The sequence below is a fragment of the Cynocephalus volans genome, chromosome 14 (genome assembly GCF_027409185.1).
Source record: "Cynocephalus volans isolate mCynVol1 chromosome 14, mCynVol1.pri, whole genome shotgun sequence".
In the NCBI taxonomy this organism is placed as follows: Eukaryota; Metazoa; Chordata; class Mammalia; order Dermoptera; family Cynocephalidae; genus Cynocephalus; species Cynocephalus volans.
In genome coordinates, this window is record NC_084473.1 from 85,452,424 (window position 1) to 85,478,340 (window position 25,917).

General features: G+C 50.7%; 1 protein-coding gene across 1 annotated transcript; it reads left to right on the forward strand.

Moving 5' to 3' along the window:
* Window positions 1-563: 563 nt before the first annotated feature.
* On the forward strand, window positions 564-25,318 carry PAX8 (paired box 8). The gene is made up of 11 exons (XM_063077808.1): window positions 564-602; window positions 727-929; window positions 3,030-3,227; window positions 4,607-4,695; window positions 5,069-5,194; window positions 5,458-5,633; window positions 9,947-10,067; window positions 10,508-10,714; window positions 17,119-17,220; window positions 23,797-23,883; window positions 25,242-25,318. The coding sequence occupies exons 1-11, from the start codon at window positions 564-566 to the stop codon at window positions 25,316-25,318; spliced, it is 1,425 nt and encodes a 474-aa protein (XP_062933878.1).
* The last annotated feature ends 599 nt before the right edge of the window (window positions 25,319-25,917 follow it).

Genomic DNA, 25,917 nt, shown 5'->3' on the forward strand with positions numbered 1-25,917 from the left:
AAGCAGCCAAGGAAACATGCTCATACCCATGGCCTGTCCACATTCTGCACAACTGCCTGCAGCCAGACAGGTCAGTCCTAGAACCCATGAGTGCATGTGCCAGTGAGGTCTCTGCCAGTCATTTTTGGTGCTGTGGACTATTAGAAAGAGAAGAAACCTTTAGGAGTCATTCAGGCCTGGAGCCCCAGCTCAACCACAGAAGCTCTGCTTTTATTCTTTTGTGTCTGTGTTTCCCAATGTGATTGTGTCTTAAAAGTCTGGTTCCATGGTTTAAGAGGAGAGGAGAATTCTGGAAACCACTGACTTAGACCTGTGCCCTCATTTTGCAGAAAAGTAAAGGAGACCCAGTGAGGAGAGAGGATCTTCCCTAAGGTCACACAGCTCAGTAACAGCATAGAAAGACCCCGAATCCTGGACTGTTTACACACTTTTTAGAGGGAGGGAAGAAGATGGGGGTAATTGTTACTTGGAGTGAAGAGCTGAAGGAGATTGAGTAGGCCCACAGGGTCCCCAGATCATGATGTGCACCTCTGAAACCATGGCATGGGGTGGGAGAGGGCGGTATGGGCATCACATACCACCCATGCCAGCCTTCCTGGGAGGTGAGAAGTGGAAGGCAGTACACAGAGAGCTCCAGAGGGCCTGACCATGGGAGGTCATGGTCACGGCCACACACACATACTGCACCTGCACTCATGGTTAATCCCCACCCAACTTCCCTGCCAGGCCCTGACAACTGTCCCTGGGAATATTGTCTCCTTAGGCCATGGAGGGCTGAACCAGCTAGGAGGAGCCTTTGTAAATGGCAGACCCCTGCCAGAAGTGGTCCGCCAGCGCATCGTAGACCTGGCCCACCAGGGCGTAAGGCCCTGCGACATCTCTCGCCAGCTCCGTGTCAGCCATGGCTGCGTCAGCAAGATCCTTGGCAGGTAAGCACGAAATTCACTATGCACCACGTTCCCTGCAGGGCCCTTGCCTTCTGCAGCCAGCCTTCTGGCTGCAAGCCCACCCTCCTGCCTGGGGACTGGAGGTCTGCTCCCGATGTCCAGCTTTGGTCTGGAACTTGAACAGGGTATGGTAGGTTGAGCTTTGTGGCCTTTGCCTATCCACTGCTCTTTTCTGGTTTTCTTGCCCTTCCTTCCTTTTTCATCCATTTCTTCTTCCTTTAGTTTCTCCCTCTCCCTTTTTATCTGTCACCCATGTGTCATTTGCTAGAGGCTTCTCTGCTCCTGAGGCAGGACAATCTTCCCCAGAGATCATCTCTCTGCTGAGACCTAGAGAAATGAGCTGCTAGGGAGAGGACACACATGAGACACAGCTGCCAAGGTCTGGTCCCTGCAAGAAGGAAGTCTGGGTTGGGGCTTCTTAAACCATACCTCCCAGGGCACCTGCAACAGAAGCACTTGGGTGATTTGATAAAATGCATATCCCTGGGTCCCAGTCCAGACCTATTGAATCAGCCTATCTAGGAGCCAGGCCTAGATGCTGTGATTCTTACGAGATGACCAGGAGACACTTATGAACACTAAGGATTGAGAGGCATTGATCTACAAGACAACAGGGCAGTGGTCCACAGCCCTAGCTGCACATTAGAGTCACCTGGGCAGACTTTATTAAAAAATAATAATAATAATGTCTATGTCCCAGCCCAGACCAATTAAGTCAAAACTTTAGGGGAATAGGCCCAAGTTTTAGTATATTGTTACGCACCCCCTTTCCCCAAGTGACTCTAATTCTCTGCAGCCAGGGTTGAGAACCACTGACCCAAAGGTTCAGGAGGGGCCAGGAAAGGCAAAGCCTCCACATATTCTAAGCTGGAGAACCACTTCCATCAGAAATGCCCCTGCACCTGGGAACACTTATTCTATTTTATAGAATGTTCTGTTGCCCAATTCCAGAATTGCAATAAAGCCAATGGATATTTAAAAAAAAAAAAAAAAATGCCCCTGCGCCAGAGGATGCAGGGCTCCTAGTCAGCTCTGTGTGCCTGTTCCCCTCCCCCTACCTGTCCCCCTCCCCAGCCCATGTGTGGTCTCAGAAGGATCCCTGATTGGACAGGACAAAGGGGCCTGGACTGTAAATGAACTGTCAACAGCCCTGGCTCCTGTGTGAAGTTGTTAGGGAAAACCATAACTCTTTGCTGAGGTCAGGAGAGGAAATTCCCAGGATTGGCTGTGGCATCCCAGAGAGGAGATGAGCCCTGAATGGTAGACAAATGAATAAAGTTTTAAAGAGCCAAATTCTTTTTCCTGGCAGAAGAGACCAGAAAGTTTCACAACACACAAGGGAGATATCCTAACATAGGCCATCGATCTGCCAAAGCAGCTAGCTGGGGGATGAAGAGAGGGGAGGAATGGACACCCTGGAAGAGGAGGCTCAGCTGAGTGGCTGGACCTGGCCAGGGATCCAAGCGAGGCTGGGATTCCAGAGTTCACAAGGAGCAGCTTCAATGTGAACTACGTAACCTGAGAGACAACCAGTGACCAGGGCAGTGAGGGATACAGCTCGGGCTTGGACAGGGTGTGGAGCAAAAGTGAACCAGAAAGGCAGGGCAGAGGGCCCAGTGACCCCAGCTGGCCTCCCAGGCCGGGGTGAAACCAAGACACCAAGGAGAAGAGCCAGTCATGCTTTAGCTAAGAGAAGCTGGATGGAGAGACCACCCCCATCAAACTGTACCTCCCACAGAGCACAAATGCCAAGATTTCCTTCCTTAGAAGGAAGTCTCTTGTGCCCCATAAGATGGCTGCTGCAGGTGCTCAGACACAGGAGAATAGCCAGAGGAAAGAGAAAGAGGGAAGCCAGGGTGAGGTCTTTAGCAGAGGGTTCTGGTTTGGCAGCAGTATGCACCTACCCAAGCAAGGGAAACAGACAGTTCTGGGAACATCAAGTGTTGAGGCCAGGCTTAGGGGCACGTTGCACTCCCATACCCTCCCCAGAAAGCTCAGAGGGGAGAGAGGCTCCAGCTAAGTCCCTGCCCAAAGATCGCATCTGCTTATTGGGTAATTCTTTGGGGTTCTCTATTGGAGTAGGTACTACGAGACTGGCAGCATCCGGCCTGGAGTGATAGGGGGCTCCAAGCCCAAGGTGGCCACCCCCAAGGTGGTGGAGAAGATTGGGGACTACAAACGGCAGAACCCTACCATGTTTGCCTGGGAGATCCGAGACCGACTCCTGGCTGAGGGTGTCTGTGACAACGACACTGTGCCCAGTGTCAGCTCCATCAACAGGTGAGTGAGAAACAGCAGCCTCTGGCATCAGACTGGGGCTCCTGGGCTTTGGGAGAATAATGAAAGAGACCTGAAGAAGGGCCTAGCTTGGGTGGAGCACGGGCTGGAAAGGGGCCCCATGCTGAAGAATCAGGCAGGAAGCACCCCCGTACCGAGCAGCTGTCTCCTCTCCCCGCCTCCTCACCTGCCCCATGCCATGGGGCACCCTCCCCCACCCCCACCCCCACTGTGGTGCCCACCGTGATGTGCTATCTACGGTTTCCTTCCTCAAACACCACATCCTCTTTCATTCAATAAAAGAATCTTCTCGAATTGATCTTTTCCTGAACTCAAGACCCCTAACCCAGCCTTCATTCAAGCATTCTCTCACTTGTTTAGTCCTTCAATTATTCACTCACTATCTCAATCAGTCATTTACTCACTCACTCATTCATCCATTCATTTATTCACTCATTATGCACTAGGCCCTGGGGACACAAACTCTCTGTACTCACAGAGCTTACAGTCTAAGGAGAACAGACACTAATCAAGTACCCACATGAATGATTGTAAAAATGCAGCTCTAAGTCCTGCTAAGAGAGGAACATGAGGGTACCTGACCTAGCATAGGGTGACTTGGCTTGGGAAGGTAATGAAAGGCTTTCCCTGAGTAAGACACAATGAGTAAGAGTTAACAAGGTGAAAGGTGGAGCAAAAAGAGCTCAGAGAGAGCACATGCAAAGGCCCTGTGGCTAATATGATCTTACACAAGAAGCTGAAAGAAAGCCAGTAGAGAGAGGAGGTAGGGAGAGGAGGTAAGCTGAGATTGGAGATGTCCACAGAGGCTTCTCTACAGGGGCTAGTGGCTGTATTACATATTCTCACCTTTGGTCCATGAGCAACGGGAAGTCCTTGGTAGATTTGAAGCAGGGGGCTTACTTGGATTTCAGAAGGTTCACTCTGTCTGCAATAGGGAGAATCAATTAGAAACGGTCAAGAGTGGGTAGAAGTGGGCCAGTGGGTGACTCTCGAAGGAGAGAGTTGGTGGTGTCATGCTCTAAGGTATTGACCATAAGATGCAGAGAGGAATCAATGCTCGAGAGGTTTACAAGGTCAAGCCCACAGAACTGGATAATGGGTTTGATAAGGAAGGGAGGGAAGCAAATGTTATGCCGCACCTGTGTTTCTGTCTTGAGTGACCAATGGTACTAAACATGGAATGGAGACACTGGGGTGGACCAGGTGTGAGGAGTAAGGTCATGGGTTTGATTGTGGACAGGTTGACTTCGAGGTGCCTTTGAGATACCCAAATGGGATGTCAAGAGGCGATTGGATCTGGGGCAGCCATGAGTCCCGTTTTCTCTTCTTTTCTCTAATAGCCTTTCTTCTCTTCCTCACAGGATCATCCGGACCAAAGTGCAGCAACCATTCAACCTCCCCATGGACAGCTGCGTGGCCACCAAGTCCCTGAGCCCAGGGCACACACTGAGTGAGTGTTGAGGGACCTGGACACACACACACACCCTCACACACATATCCCCATCTATGTAGACACAAACACACAGAGTCACACACACCCCCACGGACACACCTGTGTACTCATAAACCTACGTGTGGACTGAGCTGTTCCACTGGAACAAAGCCTTCCCAGGAAAGATCCACTGAACTATTGAGAGGTGGGAACACTTCAGACAGCACTGACTCCAAGAAACCCCTCACCACGAGCCCTCTGGAGGAATGACCTCCGAGCCTCTCCAGGGCTCTGTCCACAGCGTGGTTTCCTGCCTCCTCCACGGTGACAGCAGGGACTGTGAGAGGTGCCACTCCCACATCCTGACCCTTTCCCTCCTACCCCACTGCAGTCCCCAGTTCAGCGGTAACGCCCCCAGAGTCACCCCAGTCGGATTCCCTGGGCTCCACCTACTCCATCAATGGGCTCCTGGGGATTGCTCAGCCTGGCAGCGACAGCAAGAGGAAAATGGATGACAGTGAGTGTTGGGGGACCACAGGGCAGCTTGGGGGGTAGAGGAGGGCAGTGTGCTCAAGCTTTGATGGAGACAGAAGTCCTTCCCCTGATGGCCTAGGACTTTGTAGGGGCTCTGCAATGCCCAGCCTGCAGAGTCACATGTCCTGTCTGCAAGCTGGCCAAGGTTCCGAGACTGGGAGCCTGGCCCTCTCCCTCCCTCCACTCTGGCCTGGGGGATGGGTAGATGATTCCCCTGAAAGCTCTCTCCCTGCCTGGGGCTGCCAGGTGACCAGGACAGCTGCCGGCTGAGCATCGACTCGCAGAACAGCAGCAGCGGGCCCCGAAAGCACCTTCGCACCGACGCCTTCAGCCAGCACCACCTCGAGCCGCTCGAGTGCCCGTTTGAGCGGCAGCACTACCCAGAGGCCTACGCCTCTCCCAGCCACACCAAAGGCGAGCAGGTGAGAAGCTGGGCTGCAGGAAGTGAGCAGGGGTGGGCAGGGATGGGGCTAGGCATGCTCTGCCAGTGAGCCTGAAGTCCTGCCGCCAGAGCAACCAGAAGTTGCTTCAATGGGCTCAGGGTATGTGCTTCTTGCTGCTGCAAGCCCGATAGGCTTTACTTCTCCAGATGCCCTGGTATCTTCCTCCTCTCCCAACCCTCTCGCCTCCCCTCACCCAAAGCCCTGGAGTCTATCCCTTTCCAGGAGGACAGCCTAACTTGGTGGGGCCATCCCCTTGCCATCGGTGGGGCCATCCCCTTGCCATCGGTGGCTCCCCCAGGCTGCAGGGTGAGTCCAACAATCCTAAAGCGTCAGCAACAAAGCCTTCATACGATGACCTTAAGCACCCCCACCGGCCCTGCCTGCAGCTGCTCACTGTGCACACCCCATGACCCTACATTACTCATGCCCCCAAGCACACCACCCCATTCACACTTCTCTGCCCTTGCACATGGTGTGCCCTCCTCGCAGAATGCCTTTCCTCCCACTTCCCTGCCTGGAAAAACACCACTTGGCCATTATGACTCAGCTCAAACATCACCCTCTCCATAAATTTTTCCCTGTCCCTCTCTCCCTCCTCTGTGCTATGGCATGTCCCACCTGAGCTCCTGGTAACTTCTCACCGTGTCTCATCACAATCGTGTAAAGACACAACAGATTTCTTAAGGACAGGGCAGCCTCCTGAAACATTGTTTTTATCTCTAGCACCTACCATTGCATCTTTTAATAGATGCTCAATATAGGTATATCGAGTGAACGAACAAATGAATACGTTGAGAAACCCAGAGCAATACATCACAAACTACAGGGAATTTTTCTTGCTAGTGCTCAAGACGGGTGGAATGGATGATAATGGGTTGGCTCCCGTGGAAAGCTGACAGAGACATGAGAGGTCCCACCCTGAGGCCAGCAAAGACTCTACAGCTCCAACAGAACCACCGGCTCCCAGCTCGTTACTACCCGTCAGCAGAAGTAGTGTCTTCCTACCCTCACCCACCAAGTTAACCAGCCGAGGAGGGTCTTTAGGGTAGTGTCTGTTTGCCCCTCTTTGCTTACGCTGTCATTTGCTTCAGGAGTGAGGCAAGCCCTATGCCTTTAAGATCTGAGAAGGACAATGGCGATGATGCCAGTAATCTGCTGAACCACTGCCAGTGACTGTAGGGGCTGCTGGCCCTGTGCCAGCACCCACAGCTGGGCTTGCAATCTGCGTCAGCTGTTTTATCAGCTTTGGCTGGGGCAGCCACGAGGGGTGCTGGGAAAGCCGGCCGTCAGCAGACCTGGGGAGAGGGCCTGGACGTTCATCCACAAGTCAACACAGGCTCCAGGAGGGAGATGGGCCTCAGTGGGAGGCCTGCAGGAAGCCTGCCCTGTAAGAGTGGGACTGCAAACCCAGGGTGCAAGCCCAGCTGCCCTGGGAGAGTAAAGAAACCCTGCCAACGAGACCCTGCGCACCCACTGGGTCCCAAAGTCATTTTCTGGCTCCATCCCCAAGCCCCGCAAAGGACCCTGCTTGATGACAGTGAGCCTGGGCCATGCCGGCAACCCTACATAAGGAATCCTGCAATGAGAGAGTCTTAAAGCTAAACGGGACTTTGGTGACCCCCTAGTCCAGTTTTTCCATTTGTGTGGAGATAATCCAGGGTCAGGAAAGACAGGGAAGGTTTGGGAGAAGCAGATGGTTGTGGAGCTCAGGGCTGCTGGCCCTGGTTTCATCCAGACAGGTCCCTGTTACCTGTTTTAGATACGGTGTTTCTATGTAAGTTCTTACTTGGAGACTGGAAAAGACATTTTGAAAACCATTGAACTGTTCCAACTCCTTATCCTCGTAAGGAAACTAAGGCCCAGCACAGTGTCCATCAATCATTCATTCCCTCCCTCAGTCAATCACTGACTCACTCATTCATTCACCTGGCATGGTGGTGAAGGGAAGAGAGAACCCAGCCAGTGCCCATGGTCCCTCACATCCAAGCTCTTGCCCTTCCCACCTATGGTGACTGACTGTGCTGCCAAAGAAATACTCCGTGTTCTCTCACCTGGGCAGAGGAAAGCCTCTGGCTTGGGAAGCCACGAGAGAAGCACAGGTTCACACCTGACCTAAAGACAGGGCATAGACAGAGCCATCTCTTCTGCAAAATTAACAAGTGGGAAAGCATTTAACAAAAATGTCATGCAGCTTCATTCCTGGCTGCTATTTCACTGCCAGGCATAGTTAGAGGAGTTAATATAGCTCTCGTTCCTCTGTTTCATAAATGCACCAAGAAGCATGTAAACAGAATGTGACTATCATGACAGAGACCAGGAATTTGGCAGCTCTGACTCTTCACATAATCCTGAAATAATAATAATAATAATAACTATGATAACAACAGATTCTCAAACTGTTGTCAGCATTCTATGCTGAGTGCTTTATATAAGTGCTCAAGCATTCTATGCTAAGTGCTCTATATAAGTAAAGTCTCATTGAATCCTTACATCAGCCTTGTGAAGTAGATTCTATGATCCCTGTTATACAAGTGAGAAAAATCAAGGCTCAGAGAGATCAAGTAGACTAAAGCTACTTGGCAGTTCATTGCAAAACCAGGGCTCAAACTTGCTTAAGTTCTGAAGCTTTGTGCCACTCTGCCCGCATTTCAGATTCAATCCCAGTACAAAATCCAGCCATCACTGGGATGTTTAGGCCATTCAATGCAACATCACCAAAATGTTTGACTCTATACATTTTTTTTTTCTTTTTTCACTAAATTGCCTAGATTTTTAGAATAGCTATAGGATTTTGAGTAGATATTTTGCTATTGAATCAACATATCTATAAGGCATTTTAAGCTTTTCTTACACCCTGTAGAAATTAGGTGTTTTGTTCAATGTCATTAAGCCGGACTCTAAGCAACTCCACCCTGCCCTAAGTGGGCCCCCTCGGAAGGCATGGAACCAGAGTACCATTTAGTCAGTAATTGTCGCTACACACCAATGATGCCCTTGTGGCCTCCAGAATTGACTGAAGCTTCCAAAAGTGCCTGGCAGGCAATCGGAAAGTGCTGTGGCTCCTTGGAGAACCCAGCTTGATGGAAATCACTGAAAGCAGCTGCCTTTAGTGGAGCTGTTATGTAACCACAGAGCATTCCCTAATTTCAGTTTTGCACAATGCTTCACATAGCGCATTTGTGACGTGGGTGACACATAGATGGGGCACGGATGTGTGCTATTTCATCCCCTGGTGGGAGGAGCCATATTGAGAGTGAGGTCCATTTGCCTTTAGTTGAACAAGTTCTTTTTGGAAGGAACAACTTAGGCAATAGCTGTACTCATGCCAGGAGAGGCCGGTAGACTAAAATGAAGTCTCATTGACAAAAAAACCCCAGGTACTTGATAAAGAGTATTTCAAAGAGAATTAACCCCAAGTATCATTTTCAAGCTGAACCTGCACACTTCCATTTGTTTGGATACGGAGAGAGAGACGAAGAAATCCATCTGCTGTGGTGGGTAGAGCACCTGGGGCAGCATCTGAAATTCTGGGTGTAGTCCTAGTTTCATTTACAGAACTGGGACATGTACCCCTCTGCATTTCAGGCTCCACGTGTAAAACAGATCCAATGTTACTCATGTCACAAAGATGCTGGGGGGACTCTAGGAGGATGACAGACAGAGGCAGAGCTCTAACGAAAGCTCTTGGGATATGTGAGAAGTGGTCATTATGTCATCCAGTTTAGGGCAGCAGTTGAGAGTAGGTGCACTGGAGTCTGACCCCTGGAGCCTGAATCCTGGTGCAACTCCATATGGGAGCATGACAAGTTTCTTATCCTCTCTGGGCCTGTGTTTCCTATCTGGGGAGGAATAAATTAATTGAGTGAAGCACTCTGAACAGTACTGTTAGGTGACTGCTCCAGCCCTTGGCACCATCCTATCCTCTGAGGTCTCAAACTGTGTTTGGAGACCAGGAAAGAGATCAGCTATCCAGCCAGGGCATGTCCTCAGAAGGTGACTCTCTATCCCATGCCTGGGCTTCCATGCCACTAGCTAAGCTTGAATTCCAGGGATGCAGAAAGGGAAACCCTGAGCCTGGGATTGGGAGAACAACAGCAGGGCTTTGAGTCGGAGAACAGAACCGATTAAACACGATGAGCGGAGTCGAGAATGAGCAAGAAGAAGGGGACAGTGAGGAAAGGAGCTTTTCCTAGAGAAATGAGGGCCGCCAAACCCTGAGACAGGCAGCAGCGTCTGTAGGAAGGCTTGCTTGCCCAGGGCTATCTGTGCTCTGACTTCTTTTTGCTCCCCAGGGCCTCTACCCGCTGCCCTTACTCAACAGCACCCTGGACGACGGGAAGACCACCCTGACCCCTTCCAATACGCCCCTGGGGCGCAACCTCTCGACTCACCAGACCTACCCCGTGGTGGCAGGTAGGACGCCTGCAGACTCCCCCAGCTGGAGCCAGCTGTGAGGGCGAGCTGGAGGGCAGGGAGAGCAGAGCTTAGCTGGCCGTCAGCAGGCAGGTGTTTGGGGCCCTGGCCTGAAGACAGAGGTGGGCTATGCCTCAAGGTGGGTCAAGGGGGCCGTGCCTGCAGTCCTCGGCCCTGCCTGGGTCTCCTGGCTGCCCCCGCCGGAGAGGCGGGGCACACACCCCCTGACCCGCGTGGTCTCTCCACCTGCATTGGGACAAGGCAGCGCAGGGAGGCAGAGCTTCTCCTCCCCTCCCCCACCCGAGGGACACCGTGTGGCCCCTCGCTCTCGCCCCCGACGCCCGCGCCCCGTCCCCGCCTCTCACGGCCTGGTTTACGTGCATGTTCCCGCCCCGTCATCTCACACCCCTCTCTCCTTGTTGTCTCCCTCCCTCCGGCAGATCCTCATTCACCCTTCGCCATAAAGCAGGAAACCCCCGAGGTGTCCAGTTCTAGCTCCACCCCTTCCTCTTTATCTAGCTCCGCCTTTTTGGATCTGCAGCAAGTCGGCGCCGGGGTCCCAGCCGGTGCCTCGGTCCCGCCCTTCAATGCCTTTCCCCATGCTGCCTCCGTGTACGGGCAGTTCACGGGCCAGGCCCTCCTCTCAGGTACGACAGGGAGGTCCCGGGGGCCTTGCAGGCATTGCGGGGGGCGGGAGGTGGGGTCCTCAGGGCCAGCTGCCAGTCCCTAATTTGGGTGCAGCCCCTTTCCTGGCCCCCATCTAGTCCACGACCATCCTATTACCTCATTCCCTCCACAGCTTTTGGAGGTGCCAGGCGTGGTTCTCCATGCTGGGAAATCAGGCCTCAGAAAGGACAAGCACTCTGGGGCTGCCAGGAAGTTGGCACATCACCCCAAGACCCCATGCAAGAGCAGGGACCCTAAGGCCAGGAGCCAGGCACTGTAAAGGGGTAAACACTTGATCTTGGTTAAAAAAAAAAATTAAAAAGAAGGAAAAAGAATCAGAAAATTTTGGAAGGATGAAGGCATTGGTCTTTGGAGTCAATTTCTGGATCAAATTCCTGAAAAGGACAGAGGGTTAGTCCCAGTTGTGTCTCCATAATGTAGCTATCTACGTACCCAGTTTAACCCGTGGAGGACACTCAAGCATCTTTTAAACATCATAAACTCCTAGTGACTCAACAACTTGAGAGGTGGGGGCCCAGAGGACCTCCCACCAGGAACCTCATCTGCCTCAAAACATTTAAGGGTAGAAGCACCTTAGGAGGCATCCAGAACAAATCTGTCCTTGTACTGAGGAGGAAGCAGGCCCAGGGAGGAGAAGGGCCTAGCCAGTGTCTCTGGATGGGAGCATGGTGACCCATGGTTCAGGCCTTGGGTACAGCAGGGTCTCCTGGCAGAGAGACATCTGCCCATCCAGCCAGGGCCTGAATATGGCTGAGACGGTCAAGTGTTTGGCTTGGGCAGGAGAAGTCCTGAGATGCAGTGAAGGCTGAGGGGAAGGGATTCGTGACAGTCTTCAGATATCTCAAAGGCTTTCATAGGGATGACGCTATTTTAGATGTGGATCCAAGGGGGTCCCAGGCCCAATGGAAGAGGCCAGCTAGCTTTCAGTTCAGCATTGGCAGGATCTGCCTAATGTTACAGCTCTCTCCAAGGAATACAGGTGTTTAGTGACAGATTGAATGTCTTCCACGCCCCCTCCCCCCACACCCCCACCCCCAGCCCCACTGAAAACCTTGAGATGCTAAAGCAGAGAACAGTGGGAGGTGAGGCGGGGGCACCTGTTACAGAGACAACCCAGAGTCCAATAGTCCATCTGGACCAGTGGTTTTCAGCATTGTTGAAACCCTTTACAGAAGTCAAGTATACTAACCAGACCAGTGAAGAGTTGCTCTGTTTGAATTAGAGGCCTTTACCCCAGAAAGCCTTGAACTTGAAAACCATTGCATCAGAGGAGTAAGACCTCTTCCAGCCCAGAGGGACCACAGGGTCATTCAATTCAAGTCCATGGACCCTTTCTTATAACCAACTGTACATTTCCTGTCTGTCTGGCACCTGAAGGTTTTTTTTTTTTTCCTCTGTGCATCCCTGCATCTAATGTGGGAGGTCCCCTTGGAAGAGATTGACAGACAGTAGTGTTTAAGGGTCTGAAGCAAGGAAGAAAATGTTGACTCGGAGTTTGAAACTTCAAAAGAGGGTGAAATCAGCAGAGATGGGTCATTTGTTTTGACCAAAGTGATGAAAGGAGAAAAATCTGTGAGCTGAGTGGCATTATGTCAGCCAGAGAGGATGGGATGGGGAGCGGGAGAAGAGGGCAAGTAGAAGAGGCCCGCATCCATTGTGGGGTGGACCAGCTGCTCACAGGGCAAGCCCGTCTGTCCCCTGCAAGTGGCAGGCCAGAGTCGGGGGCCACAATGAAGCAGGTGGGGAATGAGGGTATGCGTAATGCACGAGGTGACAGGGAGCAGCTCTGCTGTTACTGTGCGAGCCGCGGAGAGGCTTGGCAGGACCAGGTGAGAGGGGCAGGCAGGACGTTGATCAATATATCACAGCCCAGACTTGAGCTGTGGTATGATGTGTAGTTGTAACAGTCCAGGGCAAACTTCCTGCTCCTAAAACCCCCACCCTTTCTCCCCTGCCGTCACCCTTTTAGGGCCTCAAGCATCCCCTGTCAACATGCAATTAATTAGGGGGTGATGCTTCCAACTTCTACCAGCTCTTAATTTAGTGGACATGCCCACTGTACAGGCCAGCTGCAGGACTGGGGGGTCATTCAACCCACGGGACAAAGCAGCTGGCAGCAGATACCTGATGGTTATTCAGGCAGCAGGCAGCCACATATGCAGCATCTGCGTGTCCTTCAGACAGGTGGCCCCCAAAGCCAGACCCCGATGATGCTGAAGTGCAGGGTGTGCACACCCATGAAGGCCCAGCCCGAAGGCTGAAGGTTCAGCACAGAGGTGGGGGCTCTGAGAAGAACAGGAAGTACCCAGGCTTGGAGGGACGGAGGTCTAGGCAGGTGGCCAGGAGCAGGAAGCCCGTCAGGACTGTAGCTTACAGAGCTGAGCTCCATCCCGCACTCAGGCACAAGGCACGTGACAGCTGGTGTCCATGCTGAGCTCAGGGTGTTGGCCCAGAACTCCTCACAGACTGTCCACCTGAGGCCTCTGATCATGAGTAGATCTAAATACCTAACGTGGCTGAGCCATGGTGAGAGGGCTGGGAGGACATGACAGGGTGGGGGAAGGGTAAGAAAGGAATGATCTCAGTAGTCTGGGGGACTGCAAACCTATCCATGGGAAGAAGTGAATTTGAAAGAAAGGAAAGGAAGCAGAAGCCAAATTATTCCTCGGTAAAGCTGCAGACAAAGGGAGAGGAGGGAGGACCTGGTGAGTTTTCGTTCTGTGATCAGCTCAGCTCTAACCTACGCGAACTTTCCTGGCTGCCCTTCTCTGATGACTCCCCAAGGACCCTCCCTGCCGTCTCCTTCAACTCCTTTACCTGTTTCATAGAGTTTCTCCCTGAGTCACTTCTCTCAGCCCGGTGGCTCTGATCGCATGATTTCCAGGGTGACTGTCCTCTTGGGTCTCAGATTCTCTCCGGTCAGCCAAGAAAGAGGAAACATCAGGGTTTGGGGAATAGTGAGATTGCCCCTAACATTCCTGCCAGTTCCCTTCAGACTCCCCGGTCCAGATCCCCAACATACTGGCCAAGACAGCAATATCGAGGCTGTCCTGCTCCTGGCTGCTCCAGAGCTGCCTCCAGGTCAGCTGATCAGAAAGCTCTGGGTTAGGTTTTATCATCAAAGAGTCCATTACCTCCTCCATCCTTTTGTACAAAATGATATTTAGTCCTGCCAAGGAGACTTCTGGGTTGCCATAAATTCTCTTTGCTATCAGAACAAGATAAGGAATTGAAAAGGGGTTACATAAAGGGCATACATCAAAGGGGGCAAATAAAATAGTTTGAAATCACCTCTACCCTCTGAATTCCTCCAGGTAATGGCTTTCTGATCCTGGTCTCTCTCAATGTTTAGAATATTGACCAATATTTCTGGGGCTCTAGAATTTTTTTAGAGACCCCTCACTCCAGAGCCAGTCAATATGGGCCTGTGCCTACGTCAACTTCTTAAAAATGGGGCCACGTTGGAAATATATTTGAGTTCAAAGGGGTAGAATTACACAGCAAGGATAAATTTATGATGAAGAGCCTTAAAAACAGAGAAGTAGGTAAGAGGGCATGGTTAGGCTGTGATGGAATGTCTCCACCTCATGGCTTCTGTGGTTTTGTTTCTAAGAAGGTTGCAAGGTTCATGGCCTTTTTGGAAGAAACCATTTATTTAAGAAACTGGAGCAAAGAGTTTTATGGGGCTGTTAGGAGAGTTTATGGTACCACGGTGTGGGTGAGGGGGTGCCCTGAAGAAAGTCTTACTAGGAAGACCAAGTTTCATAGGAAGAAGGCTTCAGGGGTCTGCTCTGGTGTTTGGTTCAGAAACCTCTATGACTAAGAGAAGATGAAGATTAAAATTTCAAATAAAGGGGAGTGAGACTGGCAAATTCCATTTTGCAAGAGCAATATGTGGGCTTATTCTTATGGAGTGGGGTTCCCTGGGGGCAACTGTGAACTAAATCAAATTGTGGCCTAGGAGGAGTCTGTCCCCTGAAACTCTGCCCACTAAGCTGCAAAGTTCAAGAAGCAGCAGGGTCAGATGATGGAAGGAGATGGAATGAGAGCAGAGGAAGGGCAGCACAGGCTGCCCAGGCCAGAAGGAGCCCTGCAGAGCACTAGGTCAGCACTAGAAAATAGGTGGCCTGAGAGCCAAGACTCACCTCCCACCGCCCAACCCCAATCCCGGAAGACAGAGATGCTGCCTCAGAATCCTTCTTGACACGGTGGGCCAGGAAGCCACTACCAATTCATCAAGTAGTAAGGTGACCCCAATTTACAAGCTCTAAATGAAGCCCTCATGTGACAAATGGGAAGATGTGGTTCAGAGAAATGAACTGATATGACCCTCATACACATGAGCTCTGTCCTGGAGCTAGAGCTCTCTCTCTCTCAGAGAGGAGGAAGTAGGGAAGAGAAAAGGAGAAGGTATCAGGCCTGAATCTGCCACCGCCCTCTTCCGTCACTCCCAGCACGCCACCTGTCCACCTGAAGGCTGAGGAGCTGAGTCTGAGTGTCCATTGCTCTGCAGTCTCCTTCACAGAAAGCTCGGATTTTACCTTGGTATATCTTGTGCATATTTCTCCCTCTACTTCTAAATATGCTAATATGTAGAATTCCTGTGGGTTCCAGCACCAACCAGCCAGACACTGTAGTAAAGTCAAACTAGTTATGGGGTGGTGTTCAGGTTTACCAAAACCTTCACACAGTTTTAAATAATGAACACTGGTGGCTCATTTCAAAAAAGATTTATTCTATACGAGTTCTATTGACATAAAACCATTTCTAGAATGTGTCCATTGCAATAACCAATTTCCACCTGTAGCATGAAACCCTGGCTCTGAATTATGCTGATAACCTCAAAATAATGGTAGTAAGGTGCCTAAGGCTATTCTTGTTTTTCCCAATATGTCATGTGAAGAAACCAAGACTTGGGACACATAAGTGGCTGGCCTAAGGTCACTGAGAAAATTGGCATAGAAGTAGGATAAGGACCCCAGGTCCTCTGATTCCTATACCCTTCCCTCTGGAGGAAGGGCAGAGGTTGAGTGTGACCAGTCTTGTTTGTTGACACCTTAGGCCGGGCTCCAAATGCCCATCCCAGCCTATGCCCAACCTTGATTTAGTACCCAGCCTTGCTAATGCTACCCTGTATATCCAAGTGCTTAGGAAAGTGCCTAGGACATAGTACTTACTCAATAAGTATTTGTTGAATGAACTAATTGACTTCAGGGAATCTCCAGAAAGAGAGGTGAAGAGGAGGTAGTCACCAGTGTCATAGAGGAGATGGACTTGATAAGTTAGTTGACAGGGGCTCACAGGTGGCCCCTGTAAGTTTGGGTAGGAAGAATCAGCCCCTAACATGGAAGAGACAGAAGGCATTTGTGTAAAACAGTCACAATCTACTCAATCGGGGTGACTTTGTACCCCACTCCCTTCCTGCTGGGACACATGGCAATGTCTGGAGACATGTTTGGCTGTCACACTGGTGGGAACTACTACTGGCATCTAGTGGGCAGAGGCCAGGAATGCTACTAAACATCCTACAATGCACAGGACAGCGTCCTACAACAAAGAATTATATGGTCTAAAGTCTCAGTGTTGCTGAGATTGAGAAACTGCCAACATCACCAAGAACTAGGATGACCAAAGAATTCATCATTCGAACTGGAGCATTTTGAGAGTGAAATGGGCATTGTTAATAAATATGCTCGGACAGTGGTCATCAACTAGGCAGACTTGGGCAAACCAGGATATATTGTCAGCTTCCTAGGAATCTTGGGGTGGAGGAGAGTCTGGTCTGGGCCTGCAGGACATAGGGGTGATGGAAGAGGGGCACGGGCAAGGGATCGTGGTTGTTGGCACTTGGCGTAGGTGGAGAGAAGCTCACCAGAGGGCCACACATCTGCCATTCCTTCATAGGACCTTGCCCTTGGCACTCCTCAGAACCAGGGCTGCAAGGGAAGAGTTCAGAGTCTCTGATGGATTCATTTAGACCAGCTGTGCCCACTGCTATGCTGGGTGCTGTGTGGGATAACAAAGACCCAGAAGACAGAGCTACAGCCTCCAATATCATGAAATTTTGGTGGATGAATAAAATGACATTCATGTAAATAAAACCATTGGAGAACAGGGAACTATATGGGACCATAACAGCAAGTGTTGCCTGCATGGCGGAGCCTCTGTCCTGTACAAGACCGGACAGAGGGGACAAGAACTTGGGCTAGAGGATGAGGCAAGAGGGAGGTAGTGGGTTTGGACAATGGCTTGGGAGACAGTGGGAATGGCATGAGGGAACACTTAATGAGCCTCAGGAGAGTGGGACAATGAGTACAGGAGCGCCCTATAGTCCAATGGATGACTTTTTGCTATATTTTTGCAGGGCGAGAGATGGTGGGGCCCACGCTGCCTGGATACCCACCCCACATCCCCACCAGTGGACAGGGAAGCTATGCCTCTTCTGCCATCGCAGGCATGGTGGCAGGTAAGGGGAAGAGAGGGACAGAAGGGGAGCATTGCAAAGAGGATGTGTTGGAGAAAGGTGGGACAAGAGGGGGCAAGAGGTAGGCTGAGTCCCATTCACAGACTTTCGGAACATCACTGAAGTATGGACCAAAGGGGGCATCTCCTTGTAAATGCCTGGAGACATGCCGCAGTGCAGTCCCGGCTTCTAAATTCACCCCACTTTGGCCTCCTTCTTCCCAGATTTCCCACATTATCCACCATGATGAAGGAGGGGCTGAGTTAGGCCTGGGTGTAAATCCAAGTTCCTCCACCTCTTCCAGTGAGCATTGATGAAGTGAGCCCTAGGGGCCACTGAAACTCTGTGAGCCAAACATAAGCCCAGCCTTTAAACAGCCCTCAGTCTCCCAGTGATTTACTCTGATAAATCTCACTTTACCCCTTCTGCAAAATCTGCACACGAATGGTGTTGTTGATGATGATGATGATGATGATATGACTGAAATATATTCTCCTTCCCACCACACACCACACTCACTCAACCCTGAATGGTAGGACCCAGGTTCTGGGTGCTGTAAGAGCACGTAGAGGATGAGATGAGCTGGGAGTATTTCTCTGTCCTCATTTGGACTGTCCTGGAACTCTCCCTGCCAGTCATTTGGGTTTCTTTGTCTGCCAGTTGTCATCCAATGGTGACCCAGGCTGTCAAGGTCTGGACTAATGAGGAGGACAAGGGGAATTTCTTTGGGCAAGTCTCATTCTGTTAAGAGCCATATAGGAAAGACCCAGGATGGATAGGGTAGAATTGAGTCTGCCCAGAGAGACCTGGGGACCTGGAGCTTCTGGAAGGGGCTTTGGACTCAGGACATCCGTGACCGCCATGCCAGCCCTGGGCCAGCCTCTCCAGCTCTGACCCCAGAGACTTAGTGCATTCACCCACGCTTGCATTCACCCTTCCTGGCAGGGGTTAATCTTTGCCAGCCACCCACTCTGGGCACCCTGTGTAGAAGCAGGTGGGCTGGGCTCTCCTGGACAGAGGGAGGAGAGGAAGAAAGAGAGGGAGGGAAGGAGGCTCTGTGCTCCCTGGGAACCTGCTGAGCTGGCACTTGTTGCTGCCTGGTTACCGTGGCGATGTGCTTAATGCAGCGTTGAAAATACAGAATACTGACTCCTCTCTCCCTCCTGGCCCTGGACTCCCTCCCTCCCTCCCTTCCTCTTCTGGAGCGTGAAATGAGATTGGTCAAGATAAAAAAGGAAAAGATTCGGTTATTTTTTTAAGAGTGTGGATAATGGGGCCTCTCAATCAAAATCCCAGGCTCCAGTCGGCTCCCCCCATACCCGCTCCACCCCCTCCACCTTCCCCTCCTGCCTCCGTTGGGGAGGAGGGAGAAACATAAAGCACAAGGCTTTTCTCTTAATTATGAATCATCCCTAAGGGCAGGTTCAGGGCAAGGGGTTCCTGGGGCCCAGAGTCTAACCTGTGGAGTTGCTGGAAGACTTGGGCCTCTCATCAAAGGCCACCAGGTTGTTTCCAGAAAGGCCTCATCAAGTGGGTGCTGTGACAAAAAAAAAAAAGCACAGCTATGAAGTTGACTGCAAGTGGATTGCAAAAGGGAGGGGCCTTGCCTTACAGCATGGATGGGCTCCCAGTAAGTTGCATGCAAATCAGTTTCCAGAAAATGCAACACTATTTAAATGCATCACCTGGTTCCTAGGAATGCCATTGTGCAAATGAATTCTTAAGGAATTTTTTTGTAGAAAAATTATGTGTCTGTCTCTTACTACTGCCTACAATCTCTCAGTTGACTGAGGGGATTCTTTCAATTAAAGTCAAAAAAGTTTCATTCAGCATCTACTGCATGCAGATTCGGTACCTAATAAATACTTAAAGCAAGCAATGCCAGTGACGTTCTTCAATCCATTGTGGCAGGAAGTAAGTGAGCATTTATTATGCACCTGTGCATGCCTGTCCGTAAATACGTATAACTTTATTTCTCATTTAATCCTCACCATAGGACTGGGAGGCTAATATTATCCCAGTTTTATTGATAAGGAAACCAAGGCTTAGAAAGACAGAGTGGTGTTCTCAGGGTCATAACCATGCTAAGTGGCTGAGTTGTTGAAACACAGGTCTTTTGATTTCAAATCTAGGGCTCTTTCTATTACACCACACTGCTTTCCACTGTGGCAGAAACAAAGACACAAGCAGTAGGAGAGCAGCACAGGAGATGGGCCAGGACACAGAGTTGTCTTGTCCATTCACCTTTTTTTGCCTTCTCATTCTTTTCGTTGTTGTTGTTCTGGTCCTGCTAACACAGTTAGGGACCCTCACACCAGCTCTAGAGGGGAACCAACAGCTCCAGATGAATGGATCCGTTCAGCCGTCAATATTCATCTTTACATACATTTTTCCATACATCCATGCATCTTCCCACCCATCCTTCCATCCATTCATCTTTCCATTCATCCTTCCATCCGTCTCTTTCCATCTATCCATTCTTCCATCCATCCATGCATCCATCCTTTCATCTATTCATCCACCCATCCATTCTTCTATCAATCCATCATTCACCACTTTTTCACTTAACAAATATTGGTTGCAGATCTACTGCATGGGATGCTGGGGATACAGCAGAGAAAAAGACAGGTCCCTCTATTCATGGAGCTTACTACCTAATGGAGAGTGGAGAGAAATGGACAGTAAATGAGCCAATGAATGAACAAACTTGATAATTTTAGATGGCTCTAAGTGCTGTGAAGACAATAAAATGTTGATGATGTAATAAAGAGCCACAGGGAGATGAGATAACTACTTTAGATTGGCTGATCAGGAGAGGCCTCTCTGAGAAGGTGTTCAAAATGGTCAGCCAAGTGATAAACTGAGGCAGACAATTCCTGTCCCCAAAGAACAGCAAGTGCAAAGGCCCTGAGGCACGAACAAGTTTAGCATGATAGCACACAGAAAGAAGGTGGCCTGTATCAAAGAACAGTGAGTGATTGGTGAAGCACTATAAGATGAGGAGATGTTGGTGGTGGCTGGGTCAAGTTTTAGCAGACTACTCAGGCTTTGGGGAAAATGGATTGTAGAGAGTCAAGAGAGAAAGCACAGGGACTAGCTGCGGGACAGTTGCAGTAGTTCTTGCAAGAGGTGACAGTGGCTTGGGCTAGGGAAGCAGCAATGAAGGAAGAGAAAAGAAACACAGGATATATTTGGGTGGTCGAGCCAACAAAAGTTGCTGGTGAATTGGCTGTAGGGATGAGAAAATAGAGAAAATAAAGATCGCTTGTAGGTTTTGGACTTGGGAAACTGCACAGATGGTGGTGGCAAGTATGTGTGTGGAAGAGTCGGGGGGAAAGTGGTGTAGTTGGTGGCAGGTGGAAATCAAGAGTTGTTGGACTCTTAGGATTGAGATGCCTAGTAAATACCCAGTTTAATAAGTCAGTAGGCACGTGATACTTGTCTGATGTCAGGAAGGAATCCCGATTAGAGTATCAATTTCAGTTGGTGTACAAAGCTGTTTATTTAACGCCAAGGGATTAGGCAAGATCACTAGAAAGAGAATGTGGATAGAAATTCACAGAAGGCTCACAAACCAAACTTGGGATTCTTCTACATAACACAGAGCTCTGACAGAGAAGGAACCAGCAAGGACAGGGAGTAGGAAAGACAGGTGAGTGAGGAAGCCAAGCAGTAGATTGAGCATCACAAAACCCAAAGGAGCAGAGGGAGTGGTGAGCGAAGAAGATCAGGGAATTGTGGACATGGAAGTGACCATGGGAATAATTAAGTAGAGGTGGGGGGAGGGGACGGTTGGGGGAATCAGCAATGGCCAGATAGACCATGGGGCAGAGAAAGAAGCTGGTAGCCAGAGAGAGGTGTGGGTAGGAAGAGGATTTTTAAAAGATAGAAGATAATGGAGCATGTTTGCAGGCTGAAGGGAGTGATAAGTTAAAAGGGGAAAGACTGATGAAACAGAAAAGAGGAGATAACGATAGGAGTCAAGTCCTTGGAGAGGTGAGTGGGTGGGAGACAGAGCAAAGAGGACAGGTTTGCCTTTCGTAGACACAAGGACATTTCATCCTTTGTGGCTACAGGCAGGTGGAAAGAGCTGCCAGATGTAGACAGATGTGGGAAGATCCACACCCAGCATGTGCCATCTCCCAAGCCCCGTCCCCTTCCCCAGCTTCCATGTGAATGAGGCAGATAGGCACTTAGTAAGCGAGTAAGCATGTGAGCGAGTAAATGCATGAATGAGGGGCAAGATGAGAGGGCAAACTCACTGTGTTTTCTACCTCCCTTCCTTGTCCTTTAGAGCTTGCAGTGCTTGGCATTAGGCAGGGTGGGATTAAGGCACTGGGGCCTTGCCAATGAAAAATTGGTTTCCTCCATGGGAATGCTGAAATCAGGGTGATCTGGGGTACCCCAGCAGTAAATGGGGCATTTTGCACTGTGGGATACAAGAGAGAGCCCTGGTTTAGGAGCCAGGGGCCCAAGTTCTAGTTCAGGCTCTGATTGATGTGTGGCCTTGTACAAATGTCTTTCCCTCTCTAGGTAGTCGTTTCTTCATTCATTAAGTGGATGGTTAGATTAGATCATTTCTATATTTAATTTTTCTTTTTTTTCCCTTGCCTTTTTTCTTCTTTCCTCCCTTCCTTCTTTTACACGTATTTTTTTTTTTTTTTTTTTTTTTAAAGATGACCGGTAAGGGGATCTTAACCCTTGACTTGGTGTTGTCAGCACCACGCTCAGCCAGTGAGCGAACCGGCCATCCGTATATGGGATCCGAACCCGGGGCCTTGGTGTTATCAGCACTGCACTCTCCCGAGTGAGCCATGGGCCGGCCCCCTTCTACACGTATTTTTTGCCTGATCTGTGTTAGACTTAGTCCCTGCCCCTGAGGAACTTGCTGTGCTCATTATTGTGAACTTCCCGCCTGTCGCTGAATCCCTAGACAAGGAGAGGATCCAGCAGGCTTCCTTTGCTTCAGGCTCCTCCTCACTTCCACTCCTCCTGTGCAAATGCCTACTTCTTGGCAAGGAAGCAACCCCCCTCACCTCAACCCAGGCTTTAAGATTGGTTGGATGACTGATTCGAGCCTCCACTGAGCTTTATTTTAGCACCTGTTTGATGGGAAAGTAATAAAAGCTGACATTTATTGAGTGCCTCTTATATTCCAAGCATGGTGCTAAACGTTTAACATGCATTATCTCATGTAATCCTCACTTAACCCCATGAGAGAGGGACAATAATGCACCCCATTTTACAGATGAGGAAACCAAGGTTGATAGAGGTTAAGTGACTTGTCCAAGGTTACACAGCCAAGAAGTGGGGAGTAGGAATTTGACTCCAGGCAGGTCAGCTCCAGAGCCAGGGGGTTTCAATCTTCCCCTTCAGAGTGTCTGGGAAAGAGACTAGGAGCCACAGAAGGCACTTAGCTCACAATCACAGATGAGTTTCTAAAAGAACATTCATTGGGGTTGGCAGGAACCTGGCTTTGTAAATAAAATTGTCTCATAAGTGCGTGAAGAGATTATCTGGAATTTAGAGTCAAGAGCCCGAGGGTCAAATGCCCCACCATTTGCCAACAGTGTGATTTGAGGCAAACTGCTTAATCTTGCTCCACTCCAATTTTCTCTTCTATAAATGGCAGTGTGGATGGGTCCTTCACAGGATGGTGTGAGAATACAGGGGCATGATGTGTGGGAAAGTGCTTTGCAAACTCTAAGTCCATACCACGCACCAGTGGTAGTTGTACGGGTCAGCTTGACTTCTTTGTTGTTGTTATGTAAAGGAATTCTTAGGTAATTTCTTTGGTAAATAATTCCTTTGGGAAAGACTAGAATCCATTTCCAGAAGGAGATGATCTGATTTACCTTATATAAATTCATTTACTGAGTTTGCTTAAAGTGGTGGACTCAGGATGGGACAACAAACTCCTCAGAGAAGTCCCAGGACACAGTTTCCCCAAGAGGCCAGTGCCCTCCAGCATCCTCCCTCCCCTTCTACCCTTAATCCTCAGTACCTCCTGCTCCACACACACACACCCTCAACAAACTCATACCTAGGGAGGCCAAAAAGTTCACATATACCGATTCCCTCTTTGACCGATAACTCCCAGCCCCTGCCGTGGATCCCTCCTAGGAAGGCCCTTCTGTGAAGGTCCGAGCAGCAGCAGAAACAGCAGGTAGAACCCAGGCCTTAGAGTCACAGCTTCCAGATTCCAGCAAAACCTCTGGTTGTGTGAGCCTCTGCAGATCCCAGAGCCTCAGTTTCTTCAGCTAGAAAACAAAGATAATAAGATCTACTTCCTGGGGTTCCTTTGAGAGCTGCATGGGGTCAGGGCAGTGCCTCCAGTACCTGGAGAAAAAGGCACTGCCCCAAATGAGCCAGAAAGAGATGCTAGAAGGGCCTTCTGAGCTCTGCTGTCCCTGTGCTGGCTCCACCTGCCCCTCCTTCCCCAGGATCTCCCACTGCCAGCTCTACAAACCCTTTTCCCCATCCCAGCCCCACACTGGTGCCAGTGCCAGTGCCAATGCCAGTGCCAGTGCCAGTGTCGGTGCTGCCTACTCACAGGCCCTCCCCCTGTGCCTCCCGCAGGAAGTGAGTGCTCTGGCAGTGCCTACGGCCACACCCCCTACTCCTCCTACAGCGAGGCCTGGCGCTTCCCCAACTCCAGCTTGCTGAGTAAGTCCCTAGGGCCACCCAGGCCCTCTGCCGGGCACAGTGGGGTGGTGTGGGGGGAGGGGGAGAAGGCTGGGCCAAAAGTTGTCTGAAAGCAGGGAGGCCCAGGTTAGACAGAGGGTGAGGAAGGTAGCAGGGCCATGTATCTGGTTATTCGGTGGAGCAGGCAGAAGGCCAGAGACTTCCTGGCCCAGCTCTCTCTCCTGCTCCCCAAGGCCTTGTCTATTAAATCTGTTTTGTGTAAGATTCAGGGTTCAGGCCTCCAGAAGTGGGCAAGAGTGGACTCAAGAAAAGCCTAAGAGAACAGCAGACCCTGACCCAGGGGTGCCCTGCCAGAGGGCTGGCTGCTCTCCTTCCTGAGAGCTGATTTCAAGATGCCACCCTGTTGTCCCCATTAACCATGTCATGGCTCACAATGCTCATGATTCAGCACCAAAAGCCTTATACAGAAATCCTTTGTTCCAACCACGTCCCATCTTTGGCTTTGGGAAGTGGATGCATTCAGGGTTGCGGTCCAGAGAGTGAGCTTCAGTGGGCTTTGAGGCCACTCTTCACCGCCTCTTGCTCTGGGGTAGAGAAGCTGTTCAGGAAAACAAGCCCCATAAATGGGGGACTTGGGGGATCCCACTAGAGCCTCCCCCAGCCTTGGGGATATCAGAGCAAACCTAAGCCACAAAGGAGCAGTGGTGGAAGGGTCATCGAGCACTCCCCCAGACCCCCACTCCTCCCATTGCCTCCTGATGTTCCAGAAATGACTGGGAGGGTGGCTGACCTGGGCTGTATTTGTCAGATGAGTTCAACTCCAAGCCATCATCTATTCAGTTTAGCCAAAATGGACAAGAGCAGCGAGGCACGCAGGAATCAGGGCACCTTCCCATGAGCTTCCAGGGCTGCTGACCCTGCAGATGTGCCCAGTCTCTCCATGGAGGCCCTCCAGCCTGGACCCCCTTTGGCCAGTGGGGAGTCTAGTCTCCAGGATCTTAAGAGGGAGATTCTCTGACCTGGTACTGTTTGGACAAGGCTAGGGAGGACCCCGATGACCCCCAGTGTGCTTGGATCTCGGAGTTCCACATGTAGCTCTCTCCATTGCCCTCTCCTGGCAAGGAGGCTGTTGAAGGTCAAAGCAGTTGTGGGGGGAGTGGCAAGAAGCCACCCTTCTCATTCTGGCCAGAAACTCAAAGGTGAGGCCCAAGAAGGAGGAAATAGGGCTGGAGAGGAGTTAATCTTTGATGATCAGATAGGCCAGAGGGATGAATGATTAACTTGTGCTGTCTTAAAGGTCAGCAGATGCGGGGAAGGCTATGGTGCAACTTCCCCTTCTGACCAGCAGTGTTGTTGTTATGTTTTTTTAACATGTCCAGGTTCCCCATATTATTACGGTTCCACATCAAGGCCGAGCGCGCCGCCCACCGCCGCCACGGCCTTTGACCATCTGTAGTTGCCATGGGGACAGTGGGAGCCACCGAGCAACAGGAGGGCCGGCCCGGGGCCCGAGAGAGTCACACAAAGGAATCTCTATTTATTACATGAAAAATAACCACAAGTCCAGCATTGCAGCTCACTCCCTGTGTGGCTGATTTAATGAACCATGAAAGACAGGATGGCCTTGGAGAAGGCCAGGCTGTCCTCCAAGACTCCTTAATGAGGGGCAAGAGTCCCAGAGAAAGAGACCAAGTTGGAGGAGAAATGGACCTGGCTGGTACCCACCAAAGGAGAGACACAGGAGCAGTCGAGGAGCTCCAGGGAGATGGCGGATGGCACCCGCCAGTCCTGAGGGTGCACAAGGGCACCTTCCTGCTCTGTCAGCACAACCAGAAACTGTGGACTGTAAGCACTTCCAGCCATAGCCGGTGCCCAGGCTCTCCCCACCAGCCACCCTGAGAGTCACCTCCCTCAGCCTGCCACCAGCCCCAGAGCCAAGGTCAGTGTCCACCTCCTCTGCCCATCTCGTGTGGCCCTTCCTCCACTCCCTCTGGTCATAGGCGAGGTCTGGGTCAAGTCCATCAGAAACTCCACCAATTGTCACTGACCGTCCTT

What these genes read in the sequence shown, in the direction of transcription:
- PAX8 (XM_063077808.1), top strand. Translation starts at nt 564, where the DNA reads ATGGGCATCACATACCACCCATGCCAGCCTTCCTGGGAG. An exon ending in AGTGTCAGCTCCATCAACAG is followed by an intron (nt 3,228 to 4,606) that starts GTGAGTGAGAAA and finishes TCTTCCTCACAG; the next exon opens with GATCATCCGGACCAAAGTGC. An exon ending in CCCCAACTCCAGCTTGCTGA is followed by an intron (nt 23,884 to 25,241) that starts GTAAGTCCCTAG and finishes TAACATGTCCAG; the next exon opens with GTTCCCCATATTATTACGGT.